General features: G+C 46.9%; 1 protein-coding gene across 1 annotated transcript in view; it reads left to right on the forward strand.

The window, feature by feature from the left end:
* The window catches only part of RGMB (repulsive guidance molecule BMP co-receptor b), a 28,958-nt gene that overhangs the window by 3,976 nt on the left and 8,494 nt on the right, over window positions 1-16,488 (forward strand). Inside the window, exons 4-5 of the mRNA XM_024995333.2 lie at window positions 1,447-1,733; window positions 6,900-7,408. Of these exons, the coding sequence (XP_024851101.1) occupies window positions 1,447-1,733; window positions 6,900-7,408 (796 nt within the window). The remainder of the gene's footprint in view (window positions 1-1,446; window positions 1,734-6,899; window positions 7,409-16,488) is intronic.

Consider the following 16,488-nt stretch of genomic DNA (forward strand, 5'->3'; position numbering starts at 1 on the left):
CTATCCTCATGGATCTAACTACAGTGTAACAGAACACGTAGACGTTCCCCCTACTCTCAGAACCCCCTCCCCAACTGCTTTCAGGAAGGGAAAAATGTCAGAGTGACAGGAACACCAGCTGCCCGCGAACTCCACCAGGGAGCTGGTGGCTACCTTCCCAGGCCATCCGATTCGTTCCGGACCACGGGTCACATTCGCATTTCCAACGCGACTGGCTTTACCAAAAGTCCCGAATCGGCTCAGAAGGCGGTGGCTTTACCAAAAAAATAAAAAGACTCATTTGAAAACACCCTGATGCTGGGAAAGATTGAAGGCGGGAGAAGAAGGGGCCGACACAAGATGAGATGGTTGGATGGCATCACCGACTCGATGGACGTGGGTTTGAGTAAACTCCGGGAGCTGGTGATTGACAGGGAGGCCTGGCGTGCTGCGGTCCACGGGGTCGCAAAGAGTCGGACACGACTGAGCGACTGAACTGAACGGAACTTACTTTAAAAAAAAAAAAGTCCACAGCGGGCTCAGAACGCGGCTCAGCAAATGCGATTGGCCTCGAAGGGATCTACCGCCGGGCGCTAGGCATAAACGCGCCCGTTTCCTCCGAGGATCCAGGGCTGTAGGGCAGGGACAGGGTCGGGGGCTGGTGATCTAAATAAATGCGTTACGGAGAGGGACGTTGAACCCGATCACTTTCCTTCTTGGAAAGGCCAAAGGCCGGCTTCTTTGTAACGACGGAGCTGCCGTCGCCCGTCTCCACTGGGCGTGGGACGATAGTACATTGCAGGAGAGGGTGGAGGGGAGCGCGGAGGCCGCAACCAGCAATAGGGAGGCTGGGCCGCAGCGCCGCCGACCGGACCGGTGGAGGGCGGGACGCGGAACTCGAATAACCCCGGGGAGGCTGGGAGCAGGGGGCGGGGGCCTGGAGGGGCGGGTCCGGAGGGCGGGGCGGGCGCTTGGGGCCCTATGAGTGGACGACTGCGTCCACAGCTCCCGCCTCCCTGCCAATGGAGCTAGAGGGGGCGGGGAGTGGCGGGGCGGGGCCGGCGCGGATTGGCGGGGCATCGGGAGGGGCGGGGCGGCAGTGCGGGGCTGAGATTGATCGAGCGTGGGGGGCCCCGCGGCACAGAGTGATCTCGGCAGCCGGCGGCTGCGGGCCGCCGCTCGGGGCTCCGTTCGGTGCGTTTCCGCGCCCGCCGAGCCCACGCTGGCCCGGGGACGCCCCGCGCGCGCGCTGCCGGCCGGGCTTCGCACTCGCTCACCGTCTTTGTGTCTTTTCCTTCCCCGCCCTCCGCTCTCTCCTCCCGCCCTCCGCCCGCCGACTCCGGCCGCCACGATGCCTCCGCTCCCCGCGGCCGACGCCGCCGACGCGCTCCGCCCGCGGCGCTCGGCTCGCTTCTGCTGCTCCTGCGGCGGCGGCGGCGGCGGCCCGCGTCCGACGCGGGGCTGAAGGAAGAAGAAGAGGAAGCGGGGCGCTCCCTCCGGCCCATGCCGCCGCCCCGGCCCGGGACCCGCCACGGCGCCCGCGCCGCCGCCCTCGCCGGAGCCCACGAGAGCTGCATGGACGGGCATGGGCTTGAGAGCAGCATCGCCCTCCTGCGCCGCCGCCGCCCCAGCCTCCGCCGCCGCTGCCGCCGGGGCTGAGCCGCGCCGCCGCCCCCGCCGCCGCCCCGGGCTCGGCCCGCCGCCCCTGGCGCTGCTGCTGCTGTTGCTGCTCAGCCTCGGGCTGCTTCATGCAGGTATGGGGGGCAAGCGCGCGGGTTGGCGGTGGGGGAGCCGCCTCTAGGGTCGGGGGGCTGGGTTCCCCTATCCCCCCACCCCCGGGGGGCAGAAGGCGCTGGCCGGGGCGGGAAAGGCCTCCCCAGCTCCTGACCCGCACTGTGGCCGGGCTGGCGGCGCGGCGGCAGGAACACACCCGCCAACCGAGCGGCGCGCCCAGGGCACACGGGAGCGGCCTTTCGCCCTGCCTCCCGCCAGCCCGCCCGCCGTCCCCGCCTTCTGCTCGGACCGTGGATGGATCTCTCCTCTCGCAGCCACTTATCAAAGATGTAGCGCGCGGGCGGGGGGGGCTGCGCTCCCGAGACAAACGTTCCGGATGCTCTATTGCTCTCTGCATGGGTGTTTTTACTGAAAGTCGGGCTGGGATCAGGTTTCCGCCGCCGCCGCCGCCGCCTCCTAGGCTGGGGAGACCAGGAGCCTGGTTGCTGCTGCCGCCCTGGAGTTGGGGGTGGCGTCGAGGCGAAGAAATGGCACCCGATGGGAAGATAATTCTACCCGTTTGAAAACCTGGGGGTTCATCTCGAAGTCACTTAAGACTTCTTTAAACTGGGATCACTTTCATATTTGCGAAAGCCCCTTTTAATTTCAGCTTTCACCCCCTCTTTGGAAAAACTTGGTGCTTTGTGGCTAGCCGCGTGTTTTGGGGGGTTCCAGGAGAGTGTGACCGATCTCTTGCCTTCGGGAACTTCCCCGGTGGAAGCAGCAGTGAGGAATCTGTTCTTAGCGAAGAAAAATCTTTTTGTCTTAGCGACGATGAGCCTTCTTGCGTGTTTTGCCTGTTTTTCTTTTTAATATCTTTTCATGAACACAATGATGTATGTCAGTTATATCTCAAGAAAGCCGGGGGGGCGGAAATCTAGAACGCCCTTTATAAATAAGTACCATTCCTAGCAGCATATCTAGACAAAAAGTTTTTTCAGTGCCAAATTGAAAAAGACAATCTATCTTTTAGTTTGAGAGCACCTAGAGCATTAGATACGTTATCCTTTGAGATCTTTTTGTCCTGTATTTGTGGGACAGCAACCACAACACTCTGATCTGGAGAATACTGAACTGTAATGCCACCCAACTGTGCCAGAGTTAATTTTTATTTATTTATTAAGTCATACCAGCGGTGTTAAAAATCCGGGAGGTCTTTTAAGTAATGGGGAAAAAATGTGACATTTGAGCAGACGACTAAATTTAGTTTTGCGTAACTTTGCATTGTGATGTAACAGCTGCATTTTAACACTGTCTCTTGTGGAAACAGACTGAAGTCTTAATAGAGAGTGTAAATAGCAAGTTTTACAATGATGAAGGTTTTTAATTAGTGATTTTAGAACCTTAGAAAATAAAGTCAGTCTGCTCACGGTTGCGTGGAAAACTTTTTATGACGTGTCAAAAAATATATTCAGGAGTGTTTTGTGTGGGAAAAAAAAAAGTGTCCATAATGTCAAAGTGTAGATTTCTTGAAATGGAAATTGAGCTGGTGGGCAGGACTGTGACCCTCTTGACTGCTTAGATGTTGTTTCCTTTAGTTGCCATAGGGTCCTGTAACAGGATTGGAATGTGGTCCTTGAAGCTTTCTTCGATGGCCTCTGAAAGGCCTAAGAAGTTGGTTTAAAGGTTTAGAAAATTAAGGTGCCTGAGTTCAAGAACTTGGAATGTGAAACTCCTCTCAGTATCCTAATGTGGTCACACTGAAGTCCCCATTAGATTCGACCCAGAGTTGCTGTAGTGAGTGATATCTGTGGCTAGATTGTTGGAATGAAGCAATTAATCTGGTTTTAGGAAAGAGGGCTCCTTTGGAGAGAGTTCTTTGAAGAATGGTGCTATTGAAATGCAGGGGTTGTGTCTCCTCAGAGCAGCCAGCCTCACCTCATGCTCTTTACAGATGGGCCACCATATGTTTTATGCCCGGATCCTTATAATTTGCTTCCACACCCCAGATGGCTCTGCGTTGCACTTAATTCATTTCAGCATATCTCATTTCTTTTATTATAATCTGATGATTGGGCTGCAGATTCACTCGTGCAGGCCTGACATTGCGGAAACCGCCTTGAATGGTGAGGTCTTTATGTCTGCATCATTCATGAGAGCTCTAGACTGACAAATCCTTTAGTAAATTTCATTTACTGGGATGAAAATACGGTCACATCATAGATGGTATGATTTGAAAAAATAGATCTGTAGCTGCAGATTTTGAATTCTGCCCTTGGGAAATGAAAAGGATACTTTTATTCTTTTTTTTTTTTTTCTTAAGCAAACCTCTACACTTCCTGAATGGAGATCCAATATGGGAGTTCCTTGCTTACTCATATACTTCATGGTTTTCTTGGCTGCATCCTTGAAATTGCTTCTGCTCTGCATTGTCTTGGCATTTTGACAGGAGGCTTACTTTACCGCCTCTTACAGGCAAAGTGTGCATTGTCATTATAAATTCATGAAGCCTGGATATTTCTGGGTGTATGCTGCAAATTAGTCATTATATACAGGAGCCTGTGATGGGGCTGAAACTGCTGACCCACATGCACTTTCTCTCTGGTTAGCCCTCCGACATCCCACCGTCTCTATTCAAAAAGTCTGTTAGAAACCTCATCCAAAACAAAGGAATCCAAGGAACTGTGTTTTGTGTGAGATTTCTCAAAGGAATCAGCACCTACCTGCTATGAAAAAGGGTGTGGGGAAGGGAGGAAGGGAACAAAAAAGAATCTGGGAGTCTAGATTCTGCTTTTTCTTTCTAAACAGTTGCATCTGCATTTCCATGCTGGTCTTACTTTTGATATTTTTATGACTATTTGAAATAATTATAAGTAAGTGTACGCTCGGCTACATTTTATAGACCATAAAAAGAACAGAATAGGCCCTGCAAGTTTAGCGGAAAGTTCTTGTGTTGTCATTTATGTGTTGTCCAAAAGCTGTTCGTTACTGAATGAGCCTTGGCTCATATATTTATTTTCTTGCTTACTGCTTGCTATGAATCTGATTTTAAAAGAAAAAGAGAAAAGATGTTGCTGTTCCTGAAGTGTGTGTGTGTGTGTGTGTGTGTGTGTGTTCTTTTTTTTTTTAAGCTATCAAGTACTGTCTTGAGAATCAGAAATTTTGTTGGGGGAATGAAAATGAGATTTGAGGAAAGGCACATGTCCTGGGCTTCATGCTGGCAGTTTACAGTCCAGCCAGGTCAAGCCCTTTAGTGTCCCTTTGTCTTGATTTTCCCATCTGTAAAATGGCTTTAATACCACTTTGGGGGTTGTTGGCTGGTTTTATTTTTTTGTTTCCACTTTTGCCTTTTTGAGTAAAAACAGTTGAAAGATGATTTGATCTACTTTGTAGAGAGGAATTCTATAAATACTAGAGCTGCTTTTGTCAACTTTGGAATGAGAAAACATGAAAGAGGCCAAATGCATAAAGATGCATCTGTGATTTTTATTTAGTGCCTTTAACAGCTGTAAATTCACAGCTCCAAAATATTAAAATATTTTAATCTTCTCTTTTCCTTGTGTTAAGTCAGATATCCAGTCTTGACTACATTTTCCCTTTTTGGTTTTGGAAACTTAGGGATGGTTGGGGGAGTGCCTTACGAGGTTGTCATCGACTCCTCGTTTCCCCAGCTGATGCCAGGAACAAAGATTACAGGCTATTTCACTCATTTAAAAGCAGTTTACTACTGAAAAGACTAAAATATCTTTCTACGATGATTATTAGAGTTAGTTTTAAGTCTTTATCAGATAATGTCCTAAATCTTGATATCATCCAGAAGTTTTGTTATGCCTAAATCTTGAATAATTACACATTTAATAATACTCTACTGACTGATGCACCCCCTCGGATATTTCATGCCTAGAAAAGATCACAGAATTTACTTTCGAACAACCTATTCATTTCTCAGATGAGGAACCTGACTTGAGATTGAGGCTCCTCCATAGTTGAGGTACCTATAAAGAATGTGCAGGTAACACAAATAACGTGTTACAGTTCATTTCTATAAAATTTGAGGTGGACAATAAAGAAAATTGTTTTTCTTTTCCGTGTGTCTGGTGTTCTCCTTTTAAGGAATACAATATTAAACTGATTAGTATACACACTGACCTAGTATTGGCAGTTCATTGTGGGTTTTGTGCTTTGAGAGATTTTACAAACTTTTGTATAAAAAGCTAGGGGCAAACCATAATTTGAAAACTTACTGTTTAAATAGTAGGGCAGTAATCGTGTGATTTTTCATTACTTTATGTTAGCTTTGCTTAAATCATTAAGTTTATGTGAATCATTGATTTAAGGGGGAAAAGTAGTTTTATATATACTCAAAGAATTCTGTCTCTGGTTCTGTTTCTAGAAAAAAACATAGTTGGTGGGATCACCTGTCAGTGTTGTGTACATTTTGAGTTAGCATACTTTTACTGTGAACTGTTGAGGAGCTAGAATCCTGGGGGATTGATGTTATGGGATAGTGAATACCTAGCTTGGTCAAATCAGTCACTCTATTTTTTTAAATGATCATTTACACTTTGTAGAAACCAAGGGATTATGTGTGTTAATCTATATGCAATTTGTTGGTAAATATTTCTCAAGAAAGACAGAATAACTTAGTACCTGGATTTTTTCCTGATATTCTTGCCCTGTACTAGAGTAGAATCAGGTAAAGGTGTTTTAACTAATCACGCTATAATTTAGGAGTTTCCCCTCCCTGAAGTGTGCAGGCTTTACTCATGATTTTGTGTACAGACTGTGCTTTTCAAAGCAAATTACTTATGCAGTTTTCAAAATCAAAACAAAGTTCACATCTTTGACTTGGCCTTAGAGCAAAGGGATCTTTCTCAAAATCTGTAAACAAGAGCAAAGTTGATAAAATATTTCCTTTATTGTTCCCTTGTAGTTTAGCCTAAGAACACCTGACTAAACTCCTGTTCACTCGCAGTGGCCCGCGCTTTAGTTGTTAAGTTAACCAGCTGCATGCAGTGGTTCTTCCCGTGGCTTACTTTGTGAGAGACCAAGAAGCCACAATGCAACCCTATTTCTGAAGGCCTTCTTAAAATAGGAGTATAGGAAATAGAACAAACAGTTCCCAGGGGAGAATGTCCTTTTCTCATGCAGCTCAGAAAGTTGTGAAGCCTTTTAAAAACATTTGGTCTTAATCGTCTTTCTCCTAGGTGACTGCCAGCAGCCAGCCCAGTGTCGAATCCAGAAATGCACCACGGACTTTGTGTCCCTGACCTCACACCTGAACTCCGCCGTCGATGGCTTTGACTCTGAGTTCTGCAAGGCTCTGCGCGCCTATGCTGGCTGCACCCAGCGGACTTCCAAAGCCTGCCGTGGTAACCTAGTGTACCATTCTGCTGTGCTGGGTATCAGCGACCTCATGAGCCAGAGAAACTGTTCCAAGGATGGACCCACATCATCTACCAACCCAGAAGTGACCCATGACCCTTGTAACTATCACAGCCACGCGGGAGCCAGAGAACACAGGGGCGGGGACCAGAACCCTCCCAATTACCTTTTCTGTGGCTTGTTCGGAGACCCTCACCTTAGAACTTTCAAGGATCACTTCCAGACATGCAAAGTGGAAGGTGCTTGGCCACTCATAGACAATAATTATCTTTCAGTTCAAGTGACGAACGTGCCCGTGGTCCCTGGATCTAGTGCTACTGCGACAAATAAGGCAAGTGTACTTTTCTTTTCCTTCTTCTTTCCTTCTGTAACTTTCAGATGTTTGATTCTTCAGACGACTGGAACTTCTGTTGGCCAGCTCGGCACAGAAGGTGGATAAAGGATTAAATGAAAGTTACTTGGTAAAAAATTTTCTCACTGGAATTCTTGTAGGTCTAAGTTTAAATAGGCAATGATATGAAAAATAAAAAGGAAACAGTGAAGTTGGGTTCTCTAGGGAAAAGGCAGGCCTGTTTAATGAAAAAAAAAAGTTCTTTTTTTCCAGTGATGTCATTTTTGAGTGCAGATGTGTGTGGCTCTTGAAGAAATCCACGTTCAGATTTATCAGATGACTGCAGTGGGTGTTCTGAACAAAGAACGCCGTGAAACCTAAGAGAGCGACTCATCAGGAAACCTTATTGGAAACTTGGAAGCTATAGTAAAATGTGGTGACCAGGGAAGTTAAGAAGTGGATTTTGCAGAGCAGTAATACCTAATTCTCTGTAACCTCAGGATAAAATTTAAGTCAACCAGAGGGGAAAACTGACAAAATTAAGCTTACCGGGTCTAGCTGCCATTGTCTGTGGTTGGTGTTTGTTCATTTTAAAGAAACTGATACTGATGAGGGAGCCTCAAAGCCAGCATTAAGGCACCAGAGTCTTAGTGCAAACAGGTGGCGAGGAGCTGTGACTGGGTTTCCAGTTGTCAGGCCAAACTGATTCAGGCGTTAGTAAACAAAGAGGTCCAAAAGGGTTTTCCACAGAAGTGGTGTCCCAGGGGCTTCCCTGGTGGCTCAGTGGTGAAGAAGAACCCACCTGCCAGTGCACGGGACACGGGCTCAGTCCCTGGTCCAGGAAGATCCCACATGCCTCCAGACTACTAAGCTCATGCACCATATCTACTGAGTCAGAGCTCTAGAGCCCGTGTCCCCCAGCAAGAGAAGCCACCACAATGAGAGGCCTCACAGCTGGAGATGACCACCCCCCACTCTGGGCATCTGGAGAAGGCCTGCAGATAGCAAGGAAGACCCATAAACAAATTTTCTCAAATGTTTCTAGTGTTAAAAAAAGTGTAACAACAAGGAACCAGCTCCTTGGCTGTCTTCTCCAACTATAAAATCGCACATACAGGTTTTCTTATTTTGTATCATTTCATTTTGTTTATTGTAGCTTTTCATCAGTTGGGTTAGATTAAAATGTAATTGACAGCTAGCACGCTTTTATAATACTTAAGGACTGTTCTCTTGATTCCAGGCCTTGCCTCCAAACATATGTAGCATAGTTTTTTAAGTGAATTTAAATTATTTAACTTGGCATTTTGTGGAGGGAATTTTAGCACACTTCCAGAGACTGTATGGAGACACCCTGGGGTGTCACAAATCTAAGATTAGAAGTCATCACCCTGAACAAGGGAGACTATACATTGGTCTAGACATCTTAGGGGAACTTAAAACTATTTACACTTCAATTCCCAATAAAACCCAAGGTTGCCTTTCCAAACCTTATGTCTCAAATAAACTTTTCTTCCTCTGGATTTTGCAAGTAGATAATTTTTCCTGTCTCTATATTACAATATGTATTTGCTATATGTTATAAAGTTGATAGCTGCAAAGTCATAAGGTAAGCAATGAGCAACAATTCATCATTGCAGACTCAAAGGGCATAAAACCTGGTAATAGTTTTTGAAAAGACATGGCACTGAAAATTCAAGAAGGCAATTCCATTGAAAATGCAGAAAATCATCAATTTTGCAGATAATTGAGGGCTTGGAAGGGTAGCTTTCACACGATACTTTTGAGATTCATAAGTGCTGTGTGCATGGGAAAATTTACAGTTGACCCTTGGACAACGTGGGTTTGAACCCAGCCAGTCCACATATGTGGATTTTTTTCAGTAGTAAATGCTACAGTACTACGTGATCCCTGCTTGGGTGAATCGGGTACAGAACCCTGTATACAGAGGGTTAGCTATAACGTTATATGTGGATTTTCAACTGCCCAGGGGTCATTGCAACTAACTCCCCTGTTGTTCAGGGGTCAGCTATATTGTTTCTTTCACAAGCCCAGAGTTTTATTTTCCAAGCCTTCTATCCAGTCACATGTCACTTCTATTTGGTGTTCAGCCTTTCAAAAATGTACTTTTTACTGATCGTGTTGAAAATATCTGGGGACAGCTGGTTGCCTTATGAGTACGCATAGTATATGAATGCGACAGTTGACATTGAAGTACTTTAGATCATTCTATTTCAGTTGTGGTTGAACCTATCATAGTTTTTAGCAAATAACGTAAGTACAATTTGTTTTCTCCCTCACTTTGGTGAGGATCAAAGGTTTTACCCTTTCTAGAAAGGAGGGAAAAGTTATCTATCTTTTAACATAAATTCAAGCAGACAATGAGAATGTTTGGTCTTTAATTGCCCTATGGGAAAGTATTCCCCCCACATCTGGTGACCATGCTGTTCAGCAACAAATTACTCTATGGCTTCATGACCTCCAGTGCTTGTTTTTTTTTTTTTTTTTTTTTCTTTTCTCTTTTTGTAACTCTCTCCAAAGCCGCCCAAAAGCGTGTGAAGATTACTGTTTGAGGGCCTGTCTCCGTGTTGGTATGGCCTCTGCTGGTGAAGCCAAACAAAGACCTAAAATCTTGCACTGCAATTCCTTCTGCTGTACTCAGGACCAAAATAAAACTTTTTTAAAAATTTCTAAGCAGTGAAAACAATCCACTCCAGTACTCACGCCTGGAGAATCCCATGGACAGAGAAACCTGGTGGGTTACTGTCTATGGGGTCCCATAGACTCGGACATGATTGAGTGGCTAACACACACACACACACCATGAAAAAAATGCGATGCTGAAACTATTGTGTCTAAACAGCCATTCATTCCACCATCCTCAGCACAAAAGTAAAGCACTGGACTCAGGTATTTGGCTCAGGCAACTCAGTCCTGGGACCGTGGGCTTCCTGAGCAGGCCATCATCTTCAAGGCTGCCTTTGTGAGCTCTGCCTGCCCCCTGAACACCCAGGTTTCCCTCATCACAGAAAGACAAAGCTTAGGGGGGAAAGAAATCTAAACAACAGAGGGAAAGAAAACGAAGTCATCTCTGGTCAGTTCAGTTCAGTTCAGTTACTCAGTCATGTCTGACTCTTTGCAACCCCACGGACCACAGCACACCAGGCCTCCCTGTCCATCACCCACTCCTGGAGTCTACTCAAACTCATGTCCATTGAGTCGGGGATGCCACCCAGCCATCTCATCCTCTGTCGTCCACTTCTCCTCCTGCTAGCTAAGCCTTTCTTCACCAGGCCTGCAGTGCTTGATGGTGTGGTCTCATCTCCCCTGGTCCACGTCCTCTCCCCCTTCCCAGCTGTGCACAGGTACACCTTCTCAGGGCCAAGGCTCCGGGCTGTGCCCTGCGCCAGCCTGTCTGGTTCCCTCCCTTCCCCAGAGTCTGTGTGCTTGGCCACCTGGCTAGCTCGATGCGTTCCTAAAGGGGACACCAGGGCTGTTTTCCCCCCCCTCCCCACCCCGGGGGCTGCCAGGGCTCCTTGGCACACCTGCACACATCTCTGCTAAGATGCTTGTCCACTCTGGGCCACCTTCCCCATCTTTGTCTACAAGAGGCGGGCAGCTTCAGACCTGCAAATGCTCTGCAGAAAAGATATGAGAGAGGGGATGGGCTGAGAACGGGCAGGGTTGGTTCTGTGGGAAGGAGCACTGTTTATGTGTTTGGGGCTCCAGGGGGATACAGTGCTGTCTTCTCTCCTGATCCTCACACAGATAAACAAGCAGATCATCCGTGGAGGGTGCTGGGCAGCGTACCTTGTCTTCCACGTTCTCTTTGCCCACCCCTCAGTCTCAGCTTCATGTTGTGTAACTATGTATCCCTGTTTATGTGGATCTAAGAAGGAATTGCATATGCCATGATTGCAGAAGGCAATTTTGGTGTGAATTATTTCATAAAAAGATTTTGCCCTTCCCAAATGGAGTCCTAGTAGCATGTATGAAAATCTCCAATCTCTCAGGTGCATTTAAAATGGTTTCCCTAAAATTTCAAGGATGCATTTATTACACATCTAAACAAGGGTCTTTCCTTGTAGCTCAGTTGGTAGAGAATCTGCCTGCAATGCAAGAGACCAGGGTTTGATCCCTGGGTCGGGAAGATCCCCTGGAGAAGGAAATGGCAACCTATTCCAGTGTTCTTGCCTAGAGAATCCCATGGACAGAGGAGCCTGACGAGCTACAGTCCATGGGGTCGCAAGAGTCGGACATGACTAAGCAACTAAACCACCAAACAGTGGCAGTACTTTTAACAATTATTTTATACAAATAACTTGTGTACTTTTGCTTTGTCTTTCAAACCTTTCCTTTCAATGTAATCATATCCTTTCTTCAACATTCTAGCTTGCTTATCCTATTCTTCAAAGTCAAGGAAACAACATTGCAAGTAGGAGGGGATATTGAGATGACAGCCAGTCCTTTATAGATCTTCAGACCCTTCTATACTGCATCTGTTAATGAGAGAAGGTGGTTTACCTTCAGGCAGTTTGGTTTTGGGGAGGAGGTGTGTTCCTTGTGCTTAACCAAGCCAGGCGAGTGGACACTCAGGTGCTTCGTACGTCCTTGCCGCTGCCCCAGGCCACCCGCTGTGGTAACCCATGGGCAGCAGGGCTCTGTGCCTATCCAAAGCATGAGAAGAGAGCCTGTCTTTCAAAGTCCATAAATATCTGTACTTCTGGAGCTGTGGCTACTTGCTGAGAGATTTTCCTGGAAATCACCACTGGCTGATGATACTGGAGATACAAGAAGTCTTGAGTTCCTGGGCTCCATTCTCGCTGGCTGCCCACAGTGTTCCCTGGTGATAAAATGTCCTTCTCTTGTAGGGTCCTGGAGCACGAGTTGGGTCCTCTCCTGCTTTTGATGCCCCTTAGCATGCCCTGTTGTTCAGCAGGAGAATGTGGGCATGTAAACCAATGTTCTGGGTCATTCTCTGTTGGTTATAAAGTCAGAGCCAGATGTGCCTCTGTTGCAAAGCCTTCCAAGGATCTTTTTTTTTTTTTTTAGGCATATCTCTGGATCAGGCTTTGGGAATCTGTCCTCTTTTGACCCTAAGCCTAGTGGATTTTTTTTGTAGCTAAGTTTTTGTAACCAGTTATGTTTTTAGTATCTTTATGGAGACTCTGTGAGCTGCACAGTGGTGATCATTCTTATTTTTGTCCACTAAGGAAGATGCCTCATCCTCTTGTGTACAGAATTAGGTTTTGAATACAGGGACACTGTCCTTGCATGCAACACTGTTACAGAGGCAATACACTATTCTTTGAGAATATAGATTCCTTCCGGGAGCACACAAGTTGCCTTGCAGATTCATTGTAACTAACCCTTAAAATCTGAGATTGTTCTTTGTTATGATTATCTGTTAATACAGATAACTCTTGCCATCTTTAAGTTTTGCATCTCATCCTGGTCCTCCTTGTTTTGCAGAAATGTCTTAAAAATTACAAAAAGTTGCAAGATCTATTGAGCTATATTGTTGAGATATATTGTAGAACAGATGGGAAAGAAGTTTGCAGTTGTATAGCTCCCTGCGCAGTATACTGTGTTCATTTGTCGGATAAAATGTACTGTTTAGTGTTGCATTGGAAACCTCAAGCATTGACGGGCCTATCGTGTCTGGGAGATGCCGAGGTGAATGTAGTCTCTGCCTTAGTCTAAGCTCATAACTAAACTTTGCTGCCTTCATGTCATGGAGAATTGTGGGGTTTGTGTCGGGGGGTAGGGGAAAGCCGTTTTTAGGGTTTCTTTTCAGAACACTGGGGGCCCATGCTATAGGCTGGTTCCAAGTGCTGCAAGTTGCCTCCGGGGGTCAGGACCAGGAGGCTGGGCCTGAGAGATGGGCGGCTGTACCTTGGACATAACCCTGCCCACCGGCCACTGTCGCTGGTCAGTGTTCTCGCTCCCAGGACTTGGTACCGTCTCCCTTTTCACATCCCACCGTCAAGGTGGTCCCTCACCTACACCCACATTTCCTCACTCCTCTGAAATACCCTAGCAGGGTCTGGAATCCTGGTTGCTGTTGTTGAAAGGTAGTTGTTTTTAATACCCAAAAGCTTGCTAGGGTAGTTGAGCATCAGAATCACCAGTTCTTAGTTAAGTTGATTTTTCAGGGTTCTGTCTCATCTTTAAGACTCATAAAAGCATGTCTTGGATAATCCTTATCCTCCCTGAATTTCTTTATTGTAGAGACAATATTAAAAGAAGAGTTTCTAGAAGAACAGACACCAGCTACAGTTGTTCCAGGTGGTGGTATTCCTGTTGGCGCTTTTCTGCTTCCTGCATAGCTCTGGTTTGTACTGGATTGTAAGGTCTTAGGCCCAGAAACTTTCACCTTCGCTTCATATAGTTTTCAGCAGACTGCCTGGGGGTGATTATATTTGGGCAAAGGAAGCAGAAGAAAAGGGGGCGACATTCTTAGCTTCATAATGTACCCTTAATGTGAATGATCATTTTGTGGGATGAAAACAGGCCTATCTGGCTTATTCTTTAGGCCATACTTGAACAAGATCTGCCTTCATTTTGTCCGTACAGATTGCATGTACTCTGGGTAGGTAGGCCTCTGTCTTCTCTCTGTTCCCTGGAAGGAAGAAATACATAAGGTGGTCAGTGAAAACTGTCTAAAAATGTATAAAATTTGTCTCTGTATACCTTGTCAGTTTTACATTTCGAATCTCTGCGTGTGCCAGTGTCTCCGTCCCAGACGTGGTTTGGAAGGGTGAAAAGGACCTTCCGAATCCCCCCTGTGTAAGTGACAGTAACCCAGCGCCTGACTGAGCCAGCCAGAATTCCCTCCGAGTGCTCTGGGCCTTTGCTACTTTAAAACAAACCCACCGTCCTCCATAGTTTGAACCAGAGGCGCCCAGCCAAGTCTGATACACAGCTGAGCGTTAGAACTTGTTTTTCTGTCACATTTCCAAATGTCTCTCTCTGCCCTGTTAAATTTTCTTTGAGTCAACATTTTGAGAGGAAGGGGCAAGCAGGAAACATTGGATGGTTGGTATTTTTTTTTTTTTTGGTTGTTGGCTTCAATTAATGCTAACCAAACAGTTTCTGCCCCTGCGGAATGTGGCATGTAAAAAGAGTCATACCTACAGTGTCGAACAATGAAGCTGCTACCTTACCCGTTTCGTCTTTATTTGTTTTGACTGCAAGTAGAACTTGCTCTTCCACTGGTTTGGATTTTGTGTTCTCCTGGGTGCGGTAACTTCAGGACTTCTTAAGCTGCTCAGCTTGTCCTAAGTATAACAAGAATAGCCGCACACATCTAAGATGCAGAATTTAACGGGGGAGCCTTGCAGTGAAAACCCATTGCTGTTGGGTCTAGAAAGAACTTCAGATGAAATTGGGTCTGTGCAGAGGGGAGCTCAGTATGTCCAAGTGAGCTGGTTCTTTTAGGAGTCGGAGCCCAGAGAACCTTAGCTCCTGCTGGTGGGGTTGTCTCAGTGCTGGAGCTGACTGTGTACACTGGATAGGCTTAATGTGACAGCATTTAAAGACCAACTTCTCATCTGCTCTGCATGTGCCCCTGAAAAGGGTGTCAGTGTTTGCTCTTTCCTTTTTAAAGGTGTGAGTACACACACAAGCACACGTGTGTGTTTATGTGGGGTCCATGCCTTCCCCGCTCCCTGCCTCAGGAAAATGAAGACAGAAGGATATTGTTTTGGAACTTTCCAGTTAACTGGCTTCTTGGAATATATGGTCACCACCTCTAACCACCTTGTTCCTGACTGGGCTTTGCTTTTTTTTTTTTTTTTTTTGTTAATAGCCCTGGGAACCTGAAACTGACCCTAGAAGTGACAGAATGTGAGTGCATTGAGACCTTTAAGCCCTTTTGCTTTTTAAATTACCTCCCCCAACTGAAAACCGATCAAAGGGGCTGTGATTTCCTGATAATCCCGGTCGGTTTGGGAAACAGCTGTGCTGAACCTCAGCCCAGAGTGTTCACCCGGGGTGCTGCGAGAGCCTGGGGATCTGTGTGCCTCCCCCCACCTCCACCCAATTAGGAGGGAGATCCCAGAAAGCCAGACCTGCCGGGACAGATTCCTACCCCTGAGTGACTGCAGTAATTTTAGCCTCTGGTCCAAAGCGCAGCAGCTTCCCTGGTGGCTCAGAGGGTAAAGCGTCTGCCTGCGATGTGGGAGACCTGGGTTCGATCCCTGGGTCAGGAATATCCCCTAAAGAAGGAAATGTCAACCCACTCCGGTATTCTTGCCTGGAAAATTCCATGGACAGAGGAGCCTGGTAGACTCCAGTCCATGGGGTCACAAAGAGTCGGACATGACTGAGCAACTTCACTTTCACTTTTCCAAAGCGTAGCGGCAGCCTCGGCCTGAAATACTGTCCCCACGCGCCTGACTTCCCATCTAGAAGTCTAGCGAGGGCCTCCTCACAGTGCAGAGACGGAGCGGAACAAGCAAGAAGGTCCCCCTGGAGTTCTCCGGGTGCCGGGAAGGCCAAGGCACCCCAGGCCTCCCCTCCTCCCTGTAAACTCTGCACCTTGTGCCTCTGGCCTGTACAAGGAAGCTGGCCCATTTCCCTCTGAGCCTATTTATGCTTCCAGCCTTCCTTGTTTTAAATGTACAAAAATCACTCTTTGGATGTCAACTTTTTTTTTTTTGTCTGTCGCTTTTATGTATCATCCTGGGCCTGCTTCTCTCTCTCTCTCCCCCCTTCTCCCTCTCTCTCTGTTTCTCTCTCTCTTGCATGCTGTTTCCAGCCACGGAGCTTAATGCTCCCCCCTGGACCACCCTAGCAGCCTCAACTGTGGGTGTCCTTCTCCTCTGGTTTGGTTTCTTCTTTCTCCAGCTGCTGCCAAGATCCCCTCCAGCAGCCAAGGCAGCCCTTGTTCCTGCATGTATTACCTAGGGCAACCCTAAGAATAAATAAGTCTGATCCATTCTGTGTCTCTGGAATCCTGTGAGTGCTGCTACCGCAGAGCTCGGTGGAAAGAAACTCGAGAGGACAGAGAAACCTATTTGGGTATCTTTAGGAGGCTGTAGACTTGTGTAGTCTCATTCAAGCCTGAAAAGGAATCTAGA

This window comes from Bos taurus, chromosome 7 (genome assembly GCF_002263795.3).
Source record: "Bos taurus isolate L1 Dominette 01449 registration number 42190680 breed Hereford chromosome 7, ARS-UCD2.0, whole genome shotgun sequence".
Taxonomy (NCBI): Eukaryota; Metazoa; Chordata; class Mammalia; order Artiodactyla; family Bovidae; genus Bos; species Bos taurus.